Source organism: Alternaria postmessia (genome assembly GCF_024291825.1).
Source record: "Alternaria postmessia strain BMP 2775 chromosome Unknown scaffold_24, whole genome shotgun sequence".
Taxonomy (NCBI): Eukaryota; Fungi; Ascomycota; class Dothideomycetes; order Pleosporales; family Pleosporaceae; genus Alternaria; species Alternaria postmessia.
Window position 1 is genome coordinate 103157 of NW_026260097.1, and position 24065 is coordinate 127221.

At 51.5% G+C, this 24065-nt stretch overlaps 8 protein-coding genes across 8 annotated transcripts; 3 read left to right on the forward strand and 5 right to left on the reverse strand.

Annotated features, from left to right (window-relative positions):
- Positions 1 to 1885: 1885 nt before the first annotated feature.
- J4E82_004848 (uncharacterized protein) lies at positions 1886 to 3244 on the reverse strand (the record flags this gene model as incomplete). The annotated part of the gene is made up of 1 exon (XM_051731122.1): positions 1886 to 3244. The coding sequence occupies one exon, from the start codon at positions 3242 to 3244 to the stop codon at positions 1886 to 1888; it is 1359 nt and encodes a 452-aa protein (XP_051589057.1).
- A 254-nt stretch (positions 3245 to 3498) lies between these two features.
- Positions 3499 to 5875, forward strand: J4E82_004849 (uncharacterized protein; the record flags this gene model as incomplete). Its single annotated transcript, XM_051731123.1, has 2 exons — positions 3499 to 4181; positions 4228 to 5875. The coding sequence occupies 2 exons, from the start codon at positions 3499 to 3501 to the stop codon at positions 5873 to 5875; spliced, it is 2331 nt and encodes a 776-aa protein (XP_051589058.1).
- Positions 5876 to 7650: 1775 nt separating this feature from the next.
- J4E82_004850 (uncharacterized protein) lies at positions 7651 to 10209 on the reverse strand (the record flags this gene model as incomplete). Its single annotated transcript, XM_051731124.1, has 4 exons — positions 7651 to 8018; positions 8069 to 9674; positions 9721 to 10114; positions 10205 to 10209. 4 exons carry the CDS (start codon positions 10207 to 10209, stop codon positions 7651 to 7653), a joined length of 2373 nt encoding a protein of 790 aa, XP_051589059.1.
- An 834-nt stretch (positions 10210 to 11043) lies between these two features.
- Positions 11044 to 11597, reverse strand: J4E82_004851 (uncharacterized protein; the record flags this gene model as incomplete). Its single annotated transcript, XM_051731125.1, has 2 exons — positions 11044 to 11366; positions 11417 to 11597. 2 exons carry the CDS (start codon positions 11595 to 11597, stop codon positions 11044 to 11046), a joined length of 504 nt encoding a protein of 167 aa, XP_051589060.1.
- Positions 11598 to 13046: 1449 nt separating this feature from the next.
- Positions 13047 to 15006, forward strand: J4E82_004852 (uncharacterized protein; the record flags this gene model as incomplete). The annotated part of the gene is made up of 3 exons (XM_051731126.1): positions 13047 to 13191; positions 13353 to 13896; positions 14037 to 15006. 3 exons carry the CDS (start codon positions 13047 to 13049, stop codon positions 15004 to 15006), a joined length of 1659 nt encoding a protein of 552 aa, XP_051589061.1.
- A 1448-nt stretch (positions 15007 to 16454) lies between these two features.
- J4E82_004853 (uncharacterized protein) lies at positions 16455 to 17107 on the forward strand (the record flags this gene model as incomplete). The annotated part of the gene is made up of 2 exons (XM_051731127.1): positions 16455 to 16599; positions 16653 to 17107. The coding sequence occupies 2 exons, from the start codon at positions 16455 to 16457 to the stop codon at positions 17105 to 17107; spliced, it is 600 nt and encodes a 199-aa protein (XP_051589062.1).
- Positions 17108 to 17692: 585 nt separating this feature from the next.
- On the reverse strand, positions 17693 to 20026 carry J4E82_004854 (uncharacterized protein; the record flags this gene model as incomplete). Its single annotated transcript, XM_051731128.1, has 1 exon — positions 17693 to 20026. The coding sequence occupies one exon, from the start codon at positions 20024 to 20026 to the stop codon at positions 17693 to 17695; it is 2334 nt and encodes a 777-aa protein (XP_051589063.1).
- Positions 20027 to 22182: 2156 nt separating this feature from the next.
- J4E82_004855 (uncharacterized protein) lies at positions 22183 to 23706 on the reverse strand (the record flags this gene model as incomplete). Its single annotated transcript, XM_051731129.1, has 2 exons — positions 22183 to 23324; positions 23373 to 23706. The coding sequence occupies 2 exons, from the start codon at positions 23704 to 23706 to the stop codon at positions 22183 to 22185; spliced, it is 1476 nt and encodes a 491-aa protein (XP_051589064.1).
- Positions 23707 to 24065: the final 359 nt, after the last annotated feature.

Below are 24065 nucleotides of genomic sequence, written 5' to 3' on the forward strand. Positions count from 1 at the left end.
CCACCGTGCGCCACCGACGCAAATGAGGATGATCCCATGTCGAACTCGTGGCTCTCAGCCCTTGACGCCGCCGATAATGGCCATCACGCTTCGAGCCCAGAACCTCAGGCCGCACCTAAAGATACCGGTACATCATTCTTGACGTTTTATTACTGCGTCCACTGCGGCGAAGGCCCGTACCATATCTCCCGCAGCCCATATTGCCCTGACTGTTTCCCCCTTAGCGACACGTCGCAGTACAACTCACACGATCACGATTCCACTGGAAAGCCAAACACGTTCCATGAACTTATAGACCCCAAATACAAAACTCCATATCGTCAGCCCTATGGACAACGTCGATATTGTTCACCACTAGTATACCTTTGGGTATGTTGTGCATGTGGCAGCCACAATTCGTATAAGATAGATCAAGGTTGCGCAGAATGTTGCAATCACTGGCGTTGTAGTCATTGTATCCTTTATGATACAAACTCTTGATGGTTAGTATAGCAAAAGCGAAGATGACTTCGGTAGACCAAAAGAATGTGTTAATAGATGCTCAATTTGCAGCGAGCCTGTCATACTGTCAAATTAGAAAACTCTCACCGTCGACCCAGGCTGTCGAGGCTGCCTCTCAGCTTCCTTCGAGATTGTGGTATACTGTTTGGAATTCCTACTCAATTCTTAATGCTCTCTCCTCCAACAGCTTATAATCTTGCGAAGACTCTGAATTGACAGCACGAGCCAGACCATCAGGTAGGCTGGATAAAGCATCGAAGAACTCTTCGTCAGAACGAGAAGACTGATCGCTTGGAGTTTGTGGATGTCTAGCTTCGGCATTGACGCCAGAAGCGGAGCATTGTAGCCTGTGATGGGACGTTTCAGGTCTCTGACGTGAATCCAGGAAATCCACTCGAGGTTGTTCTTGTACCCTGAGGTTCTCTTGTACCATAGGCTGAAAAAGCACATGATCCACTATCGGTGGGTAATTAGGAAGGAGCATGAGTGTCTTGGTGGCACGAGGTGGCGAAACATCAAACTCGTTCGACGCACCATTCGAGCTGTGTTTTACGGACACCTCATCGCGGTGACTCGATATGCCCTCTGTACTTGAGCTATCATGACTATGGCGGGAAGGATGGCGCCCATGACGGCGGTGACGGGCTCTTTGAGAACCATTATTAACTGCATCTGCTCTTTTGATCTCTTTCCGGTGCTTTGAAGGGTAAGAACTTTTCTCAAATCTTCCATGTCGGCGACCCTCACTTCGGGGCGGACCATGTGTTGGTGCTGTGTCGTAGCCCATGTATCCTGAGTTCTTGACAACGATCTCCGTGTCACCGATAATGTAGATGCCATCGTTGCGAATCGAAGTGTGTTGACGGTGACGAGACGATGAGGTGCGACGCTTTGCTTCTAGCATTTTCTTTAGGTTGAGATGTCCATGAGGTTGTTAGGCCTGAGCAGGTAGACATTCAGATCTTCATTATGCAACACGTCTGGACGTGGGCGTTTACAACAGATTGTTGGCGGTCAGCGACATATCAAGGACAGACGCAAACATGTATACCATCCGCTCAGCAATGGGCGTTCTTTGCACTTGTTCGTTTACTCCTCATATACTCAGGCGTTTGCGCACACATGGCACTGCGATATTGGTTCAGGTAGACGGATTGGGGGAAAGCGGCTAGGTACCGCCACTTCATGTCGGTGCGCATATTAGAGCAAGTCCAGTTGTGCAATGTAATGGGAAATATCTTCATATGCTCCAAGCCCAATGTCAATTCATCAGCCCGTTACCGTTTGTCGTGTTGTAACATAAGGGTCACCGTTCGACAACTACCTAGGTATCAACCATGCCTTGTCAACTTTCTGTGCTCTTTTAATCCGCAGTGTAAACTGTTTACGCGGGTTCCTCGGTTTTCGCTCGCTTGCCCTCCGCGCCGCCATCATCAACTTCTAGTTTTCTCTTACTGCTACCGGCATCGTTTGAACCTGATGGTGCCGGAGCAGGCGCCTTGACCTTTTTCTTCACCATACCAGACACATCGTTCGCGGTCTTGGTAGCTTCCGCAAGCTTCGCCTTTTGCGTTGCGGAATCTGCGCCCAACAGGCCTCCTAGCAGACCCTTGAACACCGACGAGTCAATACTGTCAAACTCCTGCTTGGTGGGATCTGACTTGAGATCTACAAGACGAGTCTTGAGGTCTTCGAGCATACCCTTTTTATCCTCAATGATTGTTTGCTTCTCCTTCTTCTGCTCAGGTTTCAGCGCGTCAGAGCCGAGTGCGGCCTCCTCCTTCTTCAATCGTGCCTCTAGGCTCTTTATGGCAAGATCAGTCTGCTCAGCAGCCTCGTTGCGCAGCTCCCAGTTTATACCGTCTTCGTCTTCTTTCCCTGGTTCTTGCTTGGCGGACTCTTCGGTCGTTTGTCCGGTCTGGTCTTCTCGTACCTTAGAGACGGATGCAAACTCCAGCGCGAGGGAAAGCGAGTAATGAGCTTCTGTGACGTTCTCATGTTCAAAAGGATACAATTCCTCTTGTAAGGCGAGCGCTTTGCGGGCGTCTGATATGGCGTCGTGGAATCGCTCGTTCTCTAGCGAGATCTCAACAAGGAAACCGTGGCAGTCTGCGATACGCTCCTTGACGATGCGTGCTCGTGGACTTAGCTCTGCTTTGCCCTTGCCCTTATCTGAGGCATCTCCTTCTGGCGAGTCTAATTGCTTCTCGTAGAGGACGCGAGCTAGCTCGAAGATCTCGTACGCGTTTCCGAGGTCGTCATCGTCCTCCTCTTCCTCGCCATCCTGCATGTCATCGTCTTCATCCTCAGAATCGGTCCAGTTCTCGTCGCCCTGGAGCTGGAAGTATGGCTTGTTCTCTACTGACTCCTCCTTGGGCTCAGCCTTTGCGGCGCTTGACCCCTCGCCCGTCTCTGCTTTGGTGGCCTTTTTTGCTTTGGGCTGCTTCTTCTTCTTTTCCTGTGTTGCCACCTTGTTGCCTAGCACATCACTCTTGGCGACTGCGGACCTGTATAGCGCGCGTCCGTAGTAGAAGAGCAGCTCAGCGTTCTCCGGTGCCATCTCGCCGTTGAGTTCAGCTTGAATTTCGACGGCATCGGCGTAGTGTTCGGCAGCAGCGTCGTAGTTTTTGGTGGAGTAGTGGATAGAAGCAGCCTGCGACAGCTCTCCCATCTTCTCTTTCGTCCTGGGCAGGTCCTCGGTCTCAGTGACGGTCGCGAGCGGTTCAGTCGCAGGGTCGGCCATTGTGTGAGATTAATCAAGTTCGCGGATATTGTGTGGAGTATGCGACAGCAATAACGGACTTCTCGAGCGGATAAAGGAGGCGTGAAGGATGTTTAGTGTTGTGTTTGGGTTGGAGGATTGGTGGTTGCTGGGAAAAGTAGCTTAGCCCATACCTAGCGCGAAATCGCGCCTGGACGCGTCGCACGCGTAAAGTGGAATACCGACCGCCTGCCAACATTGCGACACAGCACAACTTCACCCTCACCACTACCAACATGGCGACCTCGAGAAGACCAGAGAAGCCCTCAGCGGTACCCTCAGATCTTATCCCATCTTCGTCGCCCGCATTCGGAACGCCCGTTCATCCCATCAATCCCCGCAGAACAGCCCCCATACGCGCCCCGCCTGCACTGAAGCCAGTTGGAAAGTCGACTGTGCTACCTATACTCCTTCCACCGGCGACATTGCGACCGCTTGCCTTTCGGACATTTACGAAGAAACACAACCTCACCCTCACATCCTCTGCCCTCCAAGCATTAGCAACGTTTGTAGGGAAGCACTGCGGATCAGGATGGAGAGAGGAAGGCTTAGCAGAGAAGGTCTTGGAAGAGATTGCGAAGAGCTGGAAGAAATGCGGTGGTCAAGTCATCGTAGAAGGCGACAATGAGACACTCAGAGGCATACTGAAGACACTTGAAGGCTCCATGAGCGGAGGAAGAGTAGTACAAGGGTCGACTCTGGGTAGGCAAACCAGTTTCAACTTTGGACCTGAAATGGCCGGCCAGACAAACCACTCGAGTCTGGACAGTAACAGCAGTTTTGGCATGTCCAGTCTGGAGGTGGAAGACAAAGACGAAGAAGAAGATCTGCTGAGAGATCCAAGAGAGTGGATGAAGGTCATTGGCGCCTTCGACCAGCCAAAGCTGATATACAATGCTACCCAGAAGCATTTCGAAAAGTATGCAGAGAGCAAGCGAGAGTTGAATATCTGCTGACCATGACAGATCTGCCAAAAAGCCATCACTCTTCCCAGATCCAAAACACAAGACTGAGCTCTTCCGTCAACGGTACCACATCGTACACCAGCGCATACTTCGTAACGAGACGTTTCAAGCGCCCACCTTCTCTACAGCGCGGTCTGCTACCCTAAGCCGCACAGGATCCATTGCAACCTCACAGATGAACACCATCACTCCCATCGCAAACCTGCTTGGTCGGACTGGAAGTACGCATCTATTGCTAGGCATGCTTACAGTCTCGGCCACTGGTGTGCTCTCACTTTCCGATCTCACAGGCACAATTACCTTGGACATTCAACACGCACGCCCAATTCCTGAGAATGGCGCATACTTTGCACCAGGCATGATTGTTTTAGTCGAGGGCAGCTATGAAGAGGATGCTGGTGCCACATCAACGCTAGGAGGCAGCAGCGGCATTGGTGGCACGATAGGCGGCAAATTCCTAGGTTTCTCAGTCGGACACCCTCCCAGTGAACGGAGAACAGCAACTTTGGGGGGCGCCGAAGAGGCCGACAAGAACAGCTTGGCTGGACCAGCATTCGGATGGACAGACTTCTTAGGCGTCGGGTCTCAGCGCGCGACCGGTACTCGCATGAACAAGATTGCATCGAAACTCCTCGACCCCGACACAGCACACAACATCGTCATAGCCTCAGACCTCCATCTAGATGTCCCATCCACATTGTCTGCTCTCCGTACCCTCTTACGCACATACACACCCGATCCTACCGACGCCCACCCAGTCTATCCTCTCGGCATCATCCTGATGGGAAACTTCAGTTCGAAAGCCAGTTTGGCAGGCGTACCAGGAACAGGCAGTATAGAATACAAAGAACACTTCGACGCACTCGCCTCTGTCCTTGCAGAGTTTCAAACTCTCATCGCACATACTACACTTGTACTCGTTCCCGGCGACAACGACGCCTGGCCGAGTGCGTTCTCCGCCGGTGCCGCTACACCATTACCGAGGAAACCTATTCCAACAATGTTCACAAGCAGGATTAGAAAGGTCGTTGCTGAAGCGAACAGAGAGATCTGGGGAGCGGGCAAGGCAAAGGGCAAAGAAGGGGAAGTAATCTGGACATCCAATCCCTCGCGCTTGACCTGGTTCGGCGTGAAGGGCGAGATGGCAATACTGAGGGACGATATGGCTGGAAGATTACAAAGACAATCGATACGATTCAACAAGCCACCTCCGGATGTAGATGACGATATGCCATACGCGCCGAGTCATCAACAACAAGAAGTGGAACAGCAGGACGCCATGGATCTTGATCTCAGGCCGCCGCCAGCCCGACAGCAACAGCAGCAACCAGATGTTGATCTCGAAACACAAACAGCGCGCGCGCTCACTCGAACAATACTCTCACAGTCGCATTTAAGCCCCTTCCCACTCTCAGCGCGGCCATTACACTGGGATTTCGCACACACAATGAATCTCTACCCGTTGCCGACGAGCTTGGTGCTCGCAGATAGCGAGGCACCGGCATTTGTAGTCAAGTACTTTGGCTGTACAGTCATGAACCCAGGAAGTATAGATGAAAGTGGCGGGAGAGGAAGGCGAGAAGGAAGAGCAAGATGGGTCGAGTTCGATATCAGAGCTTCTGCTGGAGTGGTTATGACAGAGGGGTAGTAATGGTTTAATGTCATTATTTATGGTTGTTTTCTCATCGACAGTGCACATGCTGTTTTGGTGTTTTGGTTCAGTTATCTCGCGGGTTTGGTATCATATCGTTCCCAGCAGTGGGATTCAGACTCATGTTCTTCGATTCAAGATTTAAAGAGGAGCGGACGTCATGATACCCTCGGATAAAGGTTACAGAAATGCAAGTAACGTATCGACAGCGCTCTATTGCTCACTTCATGCGCGTATTCGTTGCCGATTCCAGCATGCCTCGTCAGCCATAAGATTCCAGTCTGTTCGCGTTCGAGAGAACTCCGACGTCTCGAACAGGAATCCAGCCCTCTCAAGATTCCTGTTTCTTCTCTTCTATGACAATTGGTTCACGGCGAAGTTCTCGGTCCAGTTTCATCCGCATATTTTGGAAGCGGAGCACTCGTCATCCCAGTTTTCTTCATTTTTGATGAATCGGGAATGGAATATGTGACATGAAAAGGCAGGAATAGGGGCAATGAGAGATGAGCTCTGAGAGGGGTCTGATCTCAGTGCATACGAATTATGCTATCGGGTTTGGAGGGTGAGCTACGGATCACGCAGTGTTCGGCTGTAGATTTTGGAAATGTACAACGGGTACTCTTAGCGACGGGAGCAGAATGTATGCAAGCGTAAATCTAGTGTCGCCAATCTAACCAGTCGCGGAGAATGACATGCCCCAAAGCCAGATGCTTTTCAAGTAGTCTGCAACACACTTGGTCGTGTATGGGATTTTATTCCACATGTTCCCGCTTTTGCCGAATACGCAGGTGCACATGGGCATCCATGTGTAACCCACACTCCTTTTGAAACAGTGAGTGTTCATAACAACATTACGGTTAGCTCGAGGCTTTTCTTCTGGCGTGTTTGAAAAGAACGATTAGATGGGCATGGGAACATGGCGAGCTACTCGGTGGCTTTTGGAAAAGACATAACCATACTTTCTGACGGTGTTCGTCTTGACGTTTGGTACCAAGAGTAAGGTAGTAGGAGAATGAATGTGGTGATCCTGCTAACCATTTTTTGAGTCCGAGAGCTCACGAAGAAACATGTCGAGCTCTTTGCTTATTTTCAAGAAGGCGGACACATAGTTCTTGAGTTTTTGTTTTTGAGATAAAGACGATCTAGTAGTTGTAATGTGGCAGGTCGAGTAGTAAGCGGAGAAAAGAGTCGCTTTTGTGGGATCTTCTGCGTCCCCCGAATGTTTGATTTGACTTGTCTTTCTTTGCGCTCCCCATAATAATGTGAGTTCGTTTTTGATGTCGCCCTATCATAGTGGAAGGAGTAATATGAGCCTTCTTCATTGGCATTTTCTCTTCGATGTTTTCGAAGTTTAACAGATGCCAATTCCAGCCATGGCACGGTAATATCGATATTTTTGACAAAGCGAGACAGACATTTGTGCCATAGTTTGTATTTTAGGGAAGGAACAATCGGAAGGTAATGAAGAAGCACGAAGCAGACCTCTGGAAGACAGTAATTTATACGTATCTCCTCTCGGCTAGCGAGCACGTGTCCATAGCTCCCATCTCCTCATCACTGACAACCTGAACATCACCAGATCAAAAAGCTGCAACAACTTACAAAAGTAATCAATAGTACAACAATACCCATTATTATGTACAATTTTATGTACACGTAACGCCAATAATGCATCCTTCCCATACGAACATCAGCTTCGAAACGTCAGTCATGACAAGTTCAAAAACATCAAATTCCATCTTCCGCGAGTCCATGTCCACCTCACGACGTGCTCAACCCTTAATATCTCCCTTCAATCCACCCTCAACACCACCCTTTCCAAACCTGTACCCGAAACTGACGGCTACGGCGCAGAACAATCCCAAGCAAAGCAACGTCGGTCCCCAACGATCGTGGTATGTGACTGCTCTCCTCTCCTTGATCTTGTTTACTCTCCACAAGTACAAGCCCGCACTATAGCACAGCGCAAGACAAGCGATGATGGTGAACGCCCAGGCAGCTGCAAAAGCCAAGCTATCACCAAAGTTGAGCAACGTAGCGGCGATGGAACCGATGAGAATGGAGAATTCTAGCCACGAGAGGAAAGTACGTTCAGTTGCCAACTGGACCTTGGGTTCGACACGGACAGGGACGTGAATACCTATTATGATGTTAGTGCAGGCTGGAGGTGGGATGATCGGAACAACTTACGCTTGCCCTTCGGCGCCTTGAAGCGCTTGACTTCGCCCTTCTGTTTCCATGAGGGTACGCCAAGGGAGAAGCCTCCCTCACCAACGTCGGTTGGTGTTGGCTTGGGGATTATTGCTGCAACACTCGAGAGAACCGTAGAGCCCACGTTGGTGGCGGTGCGCTCTACCCATTTCTTTGCATAGCGGAGACCTCCTTGTCGCTTAGCAGCCTCAAACTCCTCGTCATCATCGTCACTGTCAGAATCGTAGATGGGGTAGTCCTCGTCGCGAGTGCGTCCAGCGGCGACACGCTCTTCAATATCAAGCGCATTGGGATCGTTGCCATTCGTAAGAGTGCCGTAATCGCGAGTTCGTTCCATCTCATTCTGCTCCATAACGTCTCTTGCGTCGCGAAGCCTCCTCATCCTGTCGTCATCCTCGTTGCCGTTAGCTGCGGGCAAACCCATGACGGCATCCTCGTCTTCGCTATCGTCGTCGTCCAGGTTACCGCTAGTGCTAATGTCGTTGCTTGCTCCGGGGCGCTCGATACCGAACTTGTGGGTAACAGGCTTGCGGATGTCAACATCCATCTGGGGGTACCAGTATGGGATCAAGTTGATGCGCTTGGGATTGAGTGTGGCAGTCCCGTGAATGTACTTGGAGAACTTGGGTACGGCTTCGACGAGATGGGAAGACGTGAGGTCACGGATCCACTGAGGTGGCTCTCCTCCAGCTTGTGTCTGAAGCTTGACCTCGAGAACGGCGTAAGGGAAGAGTTCCTTGTCTTCCTTGGGCAACTGCTTGAAAGGCCAATCCACACCGATATCCGTGCGGCGCCAGTTATCACCAGCGCGCCTCTTGCCGTCCAGGTTGTCCTCGCGGGTCATGGTAAGCTCAGTGTCTAGGGAGATACGGACGCGAGCATCGCCAGGAAGTTGGAAAGCGGTACGGTGGTAGAAAGATCGCGTAACGGGTTCGAGCTTGCGGGTCAGTACGCGGTACTGGATCTCTCGGGCCAGTTGCTCGTCAGAAGCGATGTCCTTTTCAGGCCTCTTCTGCTCCCTACGCTCCTTCTCGAAGATCTGCTCAGGCCTGAGTTCACCACGGAGGTATGCGTTGACGTTCTTCTCCTTGAGCTTGAAACGCGCCTTGACAGACTCCTCGCCTGTCCAGTCCTCACGATGCGTCTTGCGCTCAATGAAGATGGTGTCGCTAGACATGCCTCCATACCATCGCAGACGGATAGCCTCTGCACCCTCCGTCTTCTTCAGACGGCCCTGGTATAGCTCCCATGTGTCAGTGTTGTCGAAGTAGATGGATGTGATGGCGGAGTCCTCCTCATTGAACTCTTTGTTGGGGTTGAAGACGAGCACAGGCAGGTGCTTGAGGACGATAAGCTTCAGCTCCAGGATGTTATCGGGGTGCACCCAGTACTTGGTTGTCTGGCGCACGAAGTTTTGTTGTTTTCCTCCGGCGGAAGCGTCGCCCTTGACGGGGTTTCCTCGGGTGCGGACGATGTCATAGAGTCGCGATAGCTTGACCACGTAGGAGTCGTAGTTGTCCTGGAAGAAGGGCTTGCGCTTCAGACGGGCGGCGAAGACGGGCTTGAGGAACCAGCTGGTGTTTTTCTGCATGCAATTAGCCTTGCGACATGCCAATTGTTTCAATACGTACGTCGTGCTTCTTGATAATCTTCTGGAAGCCCGTGTAGTTGAGCTGCGTGAACTTGGCGAGGTCGTGGACATCGGCGATGATATCGCTCAGGTCCTCCTCTAACAAGTCGAAATCTTCCTCGAAGTTGTCGCTGTTTTGGGGCTCCTGCTGGGCGCGCGCGACGGCATCGTTGACTTCCTTCTCGGAGGCTGCTATGCGACGGATAATTTCCTCGGCCTTGACGCGCTGGAACGTGTAGACCTTGTCGAGCTCCTTCTCAAGCTGCTCGACGAAACTCTGCTCCGACTTCTCGTCCCAGATGTGGTGGACGCGCAGCGAATTCTTCAGATTCTCATAGTCGATGTAATAAAAGATCCACTCCTTGTTGAGCGACTGCTTGAGCTGCTGACCAAACCTGCGAACGCGCATTAGTTTCCGTTGACATCATCCGCGCTGTGCGACGATTGGGCGACGCGTGCATGGCTGCATTGCTGGGATTACGAACCTCATGTCGGGCGAACGAGGATAACTGCAGACCTCGAGCCGTTGGATTGGGATGTTATGGGCGTGGAGGAGTGGTTGTCAGCAATATGGGCTCACGATGGAAGCTTCAGAAGTTGATGCAGGGCCCCAGCGCAACAAGACCGGGCCCAAGAGTGAAGCTCCCCGCTTGCATGTGCAGACTTGGGTGGAGCGCCGTCCCTTAGTGTCGTCTGGACGAGCCGTAGATGGGTCTACCGTTGCGCCCAGCCATTTAGAAGGTCCGATGCCACCCACGTGTATACAAACAATGCAGGCAGTATGCTCCTTCGCTTCCTGTCGCTGCAACACGGGGAGAAAAGCTTTACATATCTTCCCTGCAGTCATTCTTCCGACCACTGCATTAGCGAATCACGTCTGTGATGACGTTGGTTTGGCGACAATTGATCCTGGTGCAGCGGCTCCTTCCTCGGCATGAACTGGTGTTATCAGACAGGGGTCTCTTGTTTCTTCATGATATTGCTTCTCTACATCTGTTGGGAACGCGACATTGGATGCGCAAGTACACAGCAGCTCTGGACTAAAAGGTTCACACGGCACAATGCATACAACTTAGGATGACAAGGACAGCTAGTATCTATAGTGGTTTCGTATTGAGAGTTACATACTGCCGACTCGATATCGTGCAGCATGACCTTTCTCTATCCTAAAGCGACAGACGGACATGAGACGACCCAAGGGATATAATAACAAGGTAAACTCCATCCGGCGCCGAGCTCTATGGGTATCGCGTAATGACAGACAGGAAACGTATAATCGTATAGGTATCGTGTAGTTGTGTGACGGCTGCCACACCTACGCACCTTAACTATGCAACGCTTCGTTGGGGAAGGTATGCGCAGGCGTGACATGCTGACTTGACTCTGGACTGTTGGTCTTGCTGGCCTCAGGCGAGGGCGTATGCGACCGCGAGACGATGTAGAGGTCCTCGTAACTCCCTAATATCATGTGCTTCCATTTCGCAAGCGTGGGCAGTCCCACATTTGCGACGGAAGCCTTGAGGGTAGGCTTCTCTGCGTACTTTTCACGCTCCAACGGAGCGAGCAGATCTTCGTTGAGTATGTCAAGCCGGCTGTTGCCGCGCGGTATAGGCTTCTTTGTTACGCGTATGAAGGGTAATGACGGGTCTGGGCGCTGCCTTAGTTGGGGCCAAATCGGCAGGCAGAAGGGAACGTACCTTGGTCAAGTTCACCGCAAAGGTCGGCCTCTGTCTTGATCTCTAGGCCCTTTGCGCCCGAACGATACTTGTACACGAGGATAGACTTGTGGCCGCATGCGTCCAAATCGAACAGGACACTCGATTTACTGGACGCTGAGCCAGACGTCGAATCTGACTTGAAGGTCGTGCTTTCCTGCATTATTCCTTCGCTTCTGTACTGAGAAGGTGAGGCTGAGATGTCGCAATAGGCGAGAATAGGGCTCCGGTGGGCGGAGAAGGATGAAGGATGGGTAGCGAAAGGAATCTGGTGCTTGTCCCGGTTGTTGTTTGTGGTCCTACAAACTGGTGGAATGTGCTTTGTATAGGCGTAGGCGCCGGTCAGTCGCGTGAGTGAAAAATGGTGTGAAGGTGCAGGTGGAGTGACGGTCTGGGTCGTGAGAGAGCGTCGAGCCTTCAGCAGCGTCACACCACGGGCTGCGCCCCCTAGCGTGGCTGATGGTATGATGTCGCTCCCGGCCGATTTACTCGATGATTGGTTCACGATGCGGCTGTGCCGTCAACTACCGTGATTGGCCCAAGTGCGCAACGGCGACGTTCCTGTTCCAAACATTCAAACATTTTAGTCTTTCAGTCAGGTACAGCTCGCTTGAGTTCTGTCTCGTCTCGTCCAACATGAGCCTAGAAGCTCTGTCTCTGAGGAATCCTGGTCAACCACGGGCAGAGCCGGCTACGGACTAAAAGCGAGGCCCGTCAGTATGCCGAATATGTCCACAACCTTCCATCAATCGAAAAGAGACCATTTGACTCATCGTAGTATTTTATGACATATTTTTTTCATACTTGTAACAGCGATATTGCGAGAGATTATCAAGCGCATCACCTGCAAGTCTGTAACCCATGAACGCCATTCATGTGACCATATATCGGCCAAAATTCGCTCTCACTACGCAGTCCGGCAGACCCGCTTGGCCATCGTCAGTATCACAAGCAGGCGTCACTCTGGATTCAGTTTCGACCCCCTGGCGTCTCGAGTTTACTCGAGGAGGACTGCGTCCCGAACATGTTAGCCTTTCTGCCTGCTCGTATACAGCCCTGCATTTCAGCTCCACATAGGCAACAACGCGAAGTAGTATGCCTGTATAGCAAGCAGATCGGCTACTGATAAACTCTCACCGTGGTTGTTGTCGGCTCCCAAATTCTGGGTAGGATTGCGGGAGAACGGGCTGACCTCATCATTCTATTCCCTGCGTCACACAAACCCGTCACCCCCTGACCACTTCAACATAAAGAACTCCCAGGGTCACAATGAGATCAGAGACAAGCCTCCACGCTTTATTGGACCCCAGAGGCTTAGCAGTGGCTCTGTCGCAATTCCGTCGTCCTAATTCGTCACGACCCCAGACTCCATTCGCTAGCGGCAGAGTCAGCCACTCCCGCGACCCACCCATCCACCAGCGTGCAGACCGTCGCGCCCTTTGCAGGAACGCGCCAAAGCTGTCATGAGGCTCTCCGCAGCCTTATATCCACTGCAACCTGCGTCGATCCGTTACCTCCTTTTGTTTCCGGCCTGATCAGAAGTGCGCGATTTGTGCAAGGCTGCATACCTTAGGTCCCAAACCTCCAGCAAGTACACAGCAAGCGCGCCGACATGTTGCAACCACCGGAGCCGGTCTCGCGGCCGCTCAGTATAAGGACGACGGGCACCAGTGCCACGGTGCAGGACAAAACTGGAGAAACCTGGAAGATGAACGTTACCAAGGACAACTGCTGGGAGGATTTGATACTCACGCTAGGTATGTGAAGTTGTTCCGCCATGTGGAGAAGGGTCCAGGTGGACATGGACGTAGCGCATTGGATGCGCGCAACGGTACGAGTGCTTGAACCTGCATGGTCGATCGCGGAGGGATTTGTAGCATTTGATGGAACTTGTAGCAAATACTAACATGTTCGATAGATGGAGGTGGCATCCGTGGCTACTCAAGCCTCCTGATTATCCAACGCCTCATGCACGAAATTGCAATATGCGAACGCCGGTTACAAACACAAGAAGGCCCTGTAGAGGGCAGCGAACGACGCGAATTCAACGAAGACGAACTACTGCCATGTCATTACTTCGACTTCATGTACGGAACGAGTACGGGCGGACTCATCTCCGTCATGCTGGCTAGGTTGCGCATGAGCGTACCACAATGCCTCGAACTATACCGTAAAGTAGGACACGAGCTGTTTGGACACAGGAGGAGTGTGCTGCCTCTGGCTACCAAATACCACCACAAGCCATTAGAGAAAGCCGTGCAAGATATCGTCAGGCAATACTGCAAGGAGCACGACCACTGTACAGGAGATGACTGGCACCCATGGGTTTTAGAGGAAGAGAGCGCTCCAGCGCAAGCGATGGTCAACGAACCAGGTATGAGCTCATTACAAAGCTCGACTACCTGGTCAAGTGGTGGTGAGCCGTCAATCAGAGGCAAGCCAACAGAGCGGATATGTCAATCGTAAGTTCCCCCATCTATGTGTCCTCGACAAGGTCTGCCTACTACAAGACTATTCCTGCGGTCTTGTTGAGTTTGAAGAGCCTCTTCTTTGCTCTTGGCTGACTCTATCATCACTTTCACGCTTTACTAATCATACCCAGTATTTGTCTGACTGCCACCCACTCCGGCCAAATCGACGAAGCACACCTTCTCCGCTCATACAACCACCAATACGATCCCGATATCGCTCCACCTTGGGTTACAAACTACAATGCTGGTGCCGACAAATTGAAGATATGGCAGGTGACACGAGCTACTTCTGCAGCTCCTTTCTACTTTGAGATGCTCACCGCCGACATCGGCAGCGGGAGAAACAGAAAGCGAGTGAGCTTTAAGGATGGAGGAATTCGCGAAAACAACCCCTCGTATGCTGCTTATAGTGAGCATGCTTCGTTGAACGGTGACGACAAAGAGCCAGGCTTGTTGCTTTCTATCGGGACAGGGCGCCCAGATACCACAAATGACGGATTCGCGGCGGTTTGGCCTGGCCCATTAGGAAAAGTCAAGGCGCTGCAGAAGTGGAGTGAGAAGCTAGCTGTTTTCAAGAACGTCTTGATCAAATACACCGAAGGTGAAGATCGTCATAAGATGATGCGTACAATAGCCAAGGGAGAACATCGATGGTACAAGCGCCTCAACGTCGACAAGGGGCTTGAAGGCCTACCGCTTGACAGCTGGGAGAAGGGACAATGGACTAATCCGCAAACGAATGAAAGGAAAGAGGTTCCTGGAGGTAAAACGCTTTCCACTATGGAGCAAGCAACGGAAGCATATCTTGAGAGGAATACGATCGCCAGCCCAGGAGGTCTGACCGAGTACCAGCCTCCTAAGATTGTTCTGCAACAAGTAGCGGAGAGGCTGGTTCGGCATAGGAGGTTAAGGGAAGCAACGAAAGCGGACGACCCCAGGAGATGGCAGACACATATGGGACAATGGCTTACTGGCGAGTTGAAGCCAGAGGACGCCATGCGAATCCCTGTTAAGCCAGAGCCTAGAAAGGGTTCGCGGGGCTTCGTCTCTGGGTCCCGCCCCATAACGCCCAGCGGTAAAGCACCCGACATTGCTTCGTGAAGTCCCAAGCTTCGCGGACAATCCCGGACCATCCCGCTGCCCAACTTTTATCTTCTATCTGGGGAATTATCAAAGACCCTTCCTGGCTGGGGGACTGCCACTCGCAAAGCCCCAAATCACGTCCAGCAGTGCTATCGTTCAATCTCTCAGCCTTTGGCAGAGCAAAGTCTGCAGCATCGGCATTTCCTGTCATTCCTACGTGCGGCATGCACCACCCCTGACCCTGTAAGGCATAGCATGGCATTTTGGCGCACATCATCCTGATTCTTCTCTGAGTTACCGCTTCGAAGCATTTGTCATCGCATGTTAGCGTTGAGTTGTCGGCACGGATCGAAGTTTGACATTTCTGTCCGTTTCATATAAGCATGGCGTATAGCATAGCGGCGCATGAAGATACCATCTCCCATTTATACATCTCGGTAGTTCAACACATGTTTACTCCGCTTCTATCCGAACCAAGACTTCCCGCGCGCGGATCTATGCATGTTTGCTACAAAGATAGAAACAACTTCACTCATACCACCAACAGCCTCATCTGACTTGCGACAACCCACCACGTAATCGATGGCGGTGCAAGCGAGTGTGTCCATTGCTAACTTGGCTCATGCTTGGCAGGAACATCCGCAGAGCTTGGTGTAAAGCATGCTCAAATCAAATCTAGACGTTTCAATGGGTAAGGCAAGTGAAGCGGGGAGATTTTCCTTGGTTAGACAACTGCCTGACTCAACCCACATTAATGTGACCTCATGTTTTCGCACTGATCACTTATCAGCAGTCCCCAAGTTTCTCCGCATTTTCATGATTGATGGTGGCCAAGGTCCACTTTTGTCGAAGAACATGGAAGAAGATGCCACAACTTGCTTTTTTAGCACTCAGTGTAACTTTAGACATACACTTGAATCTTGGGTACTTGGCTACGCGTAGGCATGTGTGTTGTCTGCCGTGGCTGTTGCGTCGCGGCAGGCAGTGCTGCGTGCGACGCAAGACGATCGTCCTACATGAACAACCCAATAAACCTCACTCGCCAAGGCTCCGTCGTTGCTGGGCGCTTGGCACTGCATCTGACTTCATGCTTGGGCGCCTTGACACAAGACCTTGATCCCCGGCGCCAATCCACATTCCCCATGGACAACGCCCACCCGTGATAACCGACGACGGACCGATAGATGGCGGGGCGCAGGGCGGAGCCTGCTGTCAGACGTAATCACCGCGAGCGATGTGATGTCAGCCCTGTGCGAGGAACGGGAATGTTTGATTGGATGCGGAAGGCTAGCCGTCTCAGAAGGGAAAGTAGGCACGCGAGCAGTTTTTGAAGTATATAGTTCCCTGATGCTTCCCACGATGGAGGACATCATAAGCATCGCAAACCACAGTCTTCACTACTCCACAACAATACAACACCAATTAAACTTTACAACTCTCGCTTGAGATTACCACCTACCACAAACATGCACTTCCAGAAGCTCGCCATCGTCTTTGCCCTTTCCGCCATCGGTCTTGCTCAGGATGTCGACAACGACGATGTCCCCATGCAGTGCCGCGATGTCTGCGCCTCGGTCGTTACCCTGACCCGTGACTGTGACAACAGCACCAGTAAGTCTATCTCATCTGAAACATAACACACGAATACTAACTAGACACTTCAGACGACGATGCCGCTGAGCGCCAGTGCATCTGCAACGCCCAGAACGCCAATACCGCCATCCCCCTCTGCGCCGCCTGCATCACCCAGAACGGCGGAGAGCTTGACAACGACGTCTCCGACATTGTCCGTGAATGCTCCTTCAGCACCACTTCCTACAACCCTTCGGCCGCTTCTACAGCCCCTCCGGCTTCTGCTTCCGGTACGTCTGTTGGTTCCGTTACTTCCATGGTATCGATGACTTCGGCCATGTCGAACGCTTCTTCCGCCGCTCCGACAACTACCATGTCTGGAGCGACTTCTGGTTCTTCTGCGGCTTCTAACGCTGCTTCAGCGACTTCTGGCACTGGTGGTGCTGGTGGTGCTCAACAGACCACTAACGGTGCCCCTGCTCCAACTATGGCTGCCGCGGCTATCGGATTGGGTGGTGTCCTTGGTGTTGCCGGACTTCTCTTGTAGATCCAGTGATACGACAGTGAGGTTTCGATGGTGGATCTAAGGAGTTGTGGAGGGTACAGTGGAGGTAATTGATCAGAGGGTAGTGTGGCGATCTTGACGTTTCCAACGAATTCTAATGTCTCCAAGTTGATATCCACAATTTACGCACCAAAGTACAATCAATGTCATCTTCTTTCCTAGCTTTTCTTCCTTCACATACTCTCAAGACCTTACAGGTATTCCGGTGTAGTCCGCAAGAACTTGGACCACTGTAATACAATGATGAAGCCATGCATGATGAAACATCTAAGATGTTCAACCACAGTCACTAAGGTATTGCCCAATATGGCTGGGCAGCGGAGACGAGAGGATCCAATAGGGTAAAAATGGATCGGACGAGGATATTGCCGGAAAGTGTTAAGTCTTCAAGGTTCTCTCGCAGCTTGGCACGTGCGTACGCGTCAAGCTACTTCGTAAGGTCACATCCATGGAGGAGAAAAGTCTGTCTTGAAACCCAGCCAGTCATGTGAGAGCTTCAAAGCAAGATGGGTCACACTGCACATTCATTGAACATATCCAAAACATCGCTCACTGAACATGCTTTCCTCACTGAGAAAACATACTCTTAATCTCCGCGTCTTCCTCCTCCATCTCAGCCAATTTCTTCCCCGGTAGCCGCACTGCTCGATCAAGCGCCACAGGCAAACCTCTGTGTCTTCCTCTCAGCATAACCAAAATCATGATGATCTTACTTCCCGTGTACATCCCACCACTGAAACTGTATGATTGATCCGGCAACCCGATACTAATTCCAATAGTCGTGTATCCACTCACAATCTCAAATAGAATAGTGAATACGCTGTATGTGCGCGGGTCTTCGATGGAGTGATGTGTCTCGATGAGTGTGATTAGGAAGAGCGCGAGAGCTATCCACCATACGTCATGCGAAAGTTGGCCTCGAACTTGCTGGCTGATGAGGGAGGGGGGTCTGGTTCCTGGATGCGAAGAAAGCGAGTGGATGGATGTTGCGCGGTTGAAGTCCATGGTTTTTGATCGTTTCAAAGTGGCAGGTGCTGCGGACGGCACAGGCGCGACACCGACACCCTGGAAAGCTGTCATGCGATGCTGGAGTTGGCGACCTACAAAGGCGGTGCCGCGACGGCCGACTTGACCGAGAGACTTGATAGGCGCGAGGCGTGTTTTTTCTGGTTCTGTCTCAGCAGTAGGCAACGATGGTATCGCAGCGTCAACATCGAAGAGCGAGCTAGACGCCGAGTGAAGCTGTTCTGGCTCAGCCTCGTCGCCCTCGTAAATTCCAAGAGATCTTTCCTCATATACGTTGGTCTTGCGCATGGTGATGATGTGTGGGTACGCCGCGGTGTAGAAGACAACGAGCCACAGAACCTGTACATCAAAGTACATAGCCGATGGCGAGACGATAGCGTAACCTCCAGTCGGGATCGAAAAACCTTCGAAGAGGGAGATGAAGACACGTTGGCCGATAGGTATGACTTCCATAGTCGGGTTTCCAATGCTGAGAACGAGGATGAGGACCCAGTCTACCACTACAAACGAGGTGAAGGTTGCGATAAATAGCCAGGTATCGCGCGAAGGAAACATGCTGGTATATACGCGACGCGGAAACTTGAGGATAAAGTCGAAGCCTTCTTTCCACACGCCGTACTCCTTGTCTTTGGAGAAGAGGTCGAGAAGTGTGGACATGCTCCAGATTAAGAAGCGCACAACGACGGGGAAGGAGGCAGGTCCCGCGAGCGACAGTATGGTAACAATGACGAGGACGTAATATGAGGACTGGAAGGGTATGAATCCTGCATCCAACAGCGTAAAGCCAGCATTGCTGTACGCAGAGATGGCGAGGAAGATGCCAGCCCACCAAGGGTTCTGCGCATTGACAGCGCAAGCCTCCTTCTCGTAAACGGACATGTACGCCCCTAATGCGATACCTCCGAACAGCTGCCAGAGTATAAAGTAGGCGGGAACGAACATGGAGAGGAACTTCAGCGCACGGTATTCTACACCACCCAGATACTCGCGCTGGTCTGACGAAAGGTTGAAGAACTGCCCATTTCGACCAATGTTGCGCTTTTGCTCCTTGACAAAAGTCTGTACGTTGAAGCTATCGTCTAGCTTGGACTCTTCGGCTAACGAGCGGCGACGTTTCGATATGCTTTGCTGGCTGTGCGCGTTGTAGATCGAATGTCCTGTCGCCGCTGACATGGGCCTTTCGTTGGACATACGCTCTTGGATGGGGTCCAGAAAACCGATATGCTGTGGTGGACTCCTTTCTCTTGAAAGGACCGAAATGGGCGACATCCCCGTCTGAATCTGGTCTTCCATAATCGGTGTACTGGGCGGCATATCATCTGCGCGTCTCTCCGCAGGCGTCACAACCTTCGTCAATCCCTTCGTCTTACTCCCCGCCTTGCCCTTCCCAAACGACCCCATGACCGGCAACCCGAACATCGCCCCAGTCATGCCGACCACAGCACCAACATCTCCCTTCCGGGCGTTCCGCCTCTCCTTCTCAGCCTCAACAATATCTTCGAACCTCTTCTCAAAAATGTGTTTTCTGAACGCGACCGTAAAGTAGCTGACCAGTACCTGACTTCCCATCATCATCAACACCGCCAATTCCACTTGTTGGAATGTCGTGAGCTGACTGACGTTCACGGAATTGAGCCCGGAAGCGGTCATTGCGCTCATGCACATGAACATGCAATCCCACCATCCAATGCTCTTCGATGGGTTCGATGCGCCCCAGAAAATCAGAGTACCCACGAGGGTTACGCCGATGAAGTATGCATAGTGGATCGTAATGAAGTTTACTGGCGGAGCGTACGGCTTCACTGCCTCAACAATCGTGCGAATTTTAGGGTGATTCTCTTCGAAAGTCTCCCATCGGTCTTTGATTTTATCCATTGTTGTTTGGTTGTAGCTGACAGCTGCAAAGTAAGGTTGGGTTATCGAGGTAGCATGTCGCGTGTGTTGTTGGGAAACTGAGGTTGATTGCTCGCAAGGGTCGCACTATAAATAGTCGCAAGATGTGAATAAATGTTTGAACAAGAAGAGTTGTTTGAGCAATGCGCAATTCGCAATAGGGACTTAAAGAGAGGATCAAAGTTTGTTGAAGTGGTGTCGAGAGTTGGGGAAAGGAGCGTGGATTGACGTTTGTGGCTGAGGCGGGTGTGCTGGCGAAGACGTAGGCTCAATAAAGGGATAAACAGGGTCTGGGGTGGCGCGGACAATGCAGATGTCCGGGCCCGCGGCGACGCGATAGGAAGGGAAGGGCCGAGCCAGCACACTTGAAACACCGCGATAACGTCGACCTGCGTCGTTCTCGATTACCATACTGCTCTTCTGACTTTTGCCATATTCGTCAGTTTTCTATACTTGCCCATCTCCTTTGGGCCTGCACGTGGTTCACTCGATGAAACGGTTCGATCTTGCCTTTGGTCTATCTTCATGGTCGGACTCATGAGCTTTGCGCTGGGTTTCGAACCAGGATGATCAGTCTCCACTTGCACAGGCACAGACGTTGTAAGTAATTGCCTATACGTACTGGATGGTGGAGATGGAGGACCAATCCGAGCCTGTGATCGATGTAGGCGCCTTTGATTCGAAGAGCAGCTACGGAGATACCAAGACCAGAGCACGAGCCTTAGAGTTCTTAGTCAGTACCCTCGTATCGCAATTGATAGATTTGGAGCGACGTATGAGAAGGTAGAGGTAGATCATGGTTTCCTTCGATGTACCAAGAAGCAGGTAGGCGCTTAATCCGAACACCAAGTTCATTGGTCGCATTTTCACCTGCCACTGGAAACCTCACTTTCCTTCGTTCTGGTCATTTGGTTTCCATTGACGACCATGTTCCGCCTTCCGCAATTACATCAGTATTCGAATCATGACTGCCGTTTTTCTCGACTTAACTTACCTTGCCTGGTTCTGGTACCACGCTTCGAGATTTTCGACTTTCTCATGGTTGGTACCACAATCCAGTTCTCCCACTTTTTAGTATAAGAAATCTGTCAGCTACTTTCTTTCTTTCTTTATCAGAATCAACACCAAAGATCTCATATACATCCTTCTCTCTACAAAGGTAGCTCGGCTATCGTTACGCTCGTTAATACAAGCAAAATACCCTCTGACCCCTCTACCATTTATCGCCTCTATACCCAGCTCCCAAACCACGAAGTCGGATAGTGGAGATGCCTTCAAACGTTTCCCAACAACTACATACCCGCCCGCTACAATCCTTCAAGATCGTTGAAGATCTGACCACGGCGCTGCACCGAGAGATTCTACGAATATATGGGAACTGCATGATCATGTGGGGCGACACAATATGCGAGGACGAAGCCATAGCTTTAAGCATGACAGAAATAGACGACGCCGTCACGGAGTACGAGACAAATGTATCATACCATGCGTGCGGACAACGAAGAATCAAGATTTGGGCTGGTACTAGCGACAGAGTTAAGCAGGCTGCTCTGTGGAGCAAAGTCAAGGACAAAGCACCACATCCAAGACACCCTCGCGCGCAATACGGGAGTGTCATGACTCAATTTCATGAGAAGGTGCTCTGGTGCGACAAGTGTTCTGTCGCAGAATTGAGGACTGGCGACGTTCTGTTCAATGCAGTGGCGTCACCTGGTTCTTTGGCGGGAGAGCTCAGTGCATTGAATCTTAATGAAGATGATAGAAAGCGAGTCGAGAGCCGGCGCAGAGGAGAGAGGGTGGGGAAATTGAAGCCATTATGTCCCCACCTTCAGCCGCCCCTCCATTTGGCAAAGGAGAATTATAGAAGCAGCGCCAGAACAACTGTGGGGAACAATGAGCTTACACAAGGTTTGGAATCGGTCGGTCGATACTATGTCGATGGTGGAGTGCTGCTGCGCAACGAACATGGTTGTTATCAGAATCTGGATGGGATTTGTTGTTGTCCGTGTCCGCGTGTCGTACATTTGTAAGCGTGGAAACTGAAGCTCAAACACTAGAAGGTATCGAGTTGTCATCATCTGATGCAGCCAAGTAGTATTATACCATATCTTCTCTGCCCACGCTTGACCACACATCCGCTATGTCAGCTTGAACAGTTTCCCGCCTACCCCGTCCCACTCTTCATCCCACCGATGGTCGCTCTCCTTGAGCGCACCCTCTTTCAGAGTCTCCCTTAGTCTTGTGTCGCTACCGAAGAATGTAGCCAGATGTAAAGCGAGCTCTTCATAGCTTTGGAAGCCTAGTCCATTCACGCCCTGCTTGACGAGCTCAGGCCAGGCCTCGAACTTTCCCCACCCTACGACGGGTAAGCCTGCGCCAAACATGTCGACTACTTTCATTGGTAAGTCCACGCCAGAAGACGATGTGTGTAAAGAAATCCCCAGATCAGCCGATGCAAGGAGTAGAGCGTAGTCAGAGTGCGAGAGCCATGCTGTCTTGATGACGACATTCAACAGCTTCTTCTGCTGGTTGAGTTGACGGATTTTGGAAAGATAATACTCCTTCTGTGGCCCTTTTCCGGTGATGATGGCGATAATCTTTGGAAGGTAGGTCTTCGATGTACACTCAGCGGAATAGGCAACCAGAGCAGAAAGGAGAAGCGAAAAGTCTTCATCGGCAGTCCACGATGTTGCGCTGACGATGAGTTTCCAGGGTGTTTTCGAGGCTGGAGAAAGATCTGCGGCGTACTCTGCCGTTTCCGGTAGTCTGGCGAGGAACTCCTTGCGCTGTTGAGATTCGATGGGTTGGAAGATGGAGGCTGGGCGATCGTGGAGTGCTTCTGCTGTAACACCATAGTCGGCTTTTAGCACACGGGCCATAGCGTTAGTCACCGTGATGTGATGCGATGCAGCCTTTGCGAAGATCTTCTCGTACTTCTCAGATACCTTGACGAGAGGGTGACTGTCGCCAAGTTTCATGGCCAAGATGGTGTACCCGAAGTTGTGCCAGTCAATGACCAGGTCAGTACGTCGTAAGAAGCACACCAGGCTGGCTATAGCAAGCGTTGGTATTGAAGGTGGGTTTTGCACGAGTGTCCATCTTGCGGGTTTGGAGCGGTAGCCTAGCGCGCGGTACAACGACCAGATTTGCCAAAGGACCTTGAGAGGCGCCAGAATGGGAAACAGAAGCTTGCTGCTCGAACGCAGGAAACTTGGTGCTGGTGCGAGTGGGATAATCTCAATCAACGGGTTTGAGACGATATCTGGAAGGATGTCCGACTCTTGACTAGTTTAGCATCTTGCAATAATCCAATAGAGACTTTCCTGACCTTGATAGCCGATGAGAAACACCTTTCCGCCGTGCTTAGCAATACTGAGAGCATGGTATTGCATACGCGGCGACCGCCCAATGTCTCCCAGCACCACTACCTGTACCGAGCGTCCCTGCTTCCAGTTTACAGGGTCTTTCCCATCTTTTGTCTTCATCTTGATCTCTTTTCCATCCTCGCCCACGAACCTAAGCGACTTGTCCTTGTATGGATCATACTGACTGGGCAGAGTCAACAGAAGAGCCGTGAAGAGCGTCGACAACGTGACAACGACACCCAGTATGACGGAAAAGAGGTTGCCGTCTTTGTCGGGTGAAGTATCGTTGTCGAACATTTTGGTGTTGTGTTAGTGCCGTCCAATTGCAAGGCTCCTCCGATAATCGTGGCCGCCGCCGCGTGCGTCAACGCCAAGGGTCAGCCACAAGATGCGGAGATCAGAACCGGGGTAGGACCGAAAGGGGAAGGCGCTCAATGACAGTCATGTCAATCTGTAAGACCCCTGAAACTTATTGATAGTGCAGCAACGCGCGCCGCTATCGAAACACCAAGACGCCAAAGCGCTGCGTAGCCTCATTGCAGCGCACTTACACCACACGAGTTGCTATCCCACGTTGCTTTTTCTCTGCAACACCGCCACTTTTGTTCAATTGAGCACCGTTTCATCACGAACCCGAGGGCCCCACTTCGCCGATA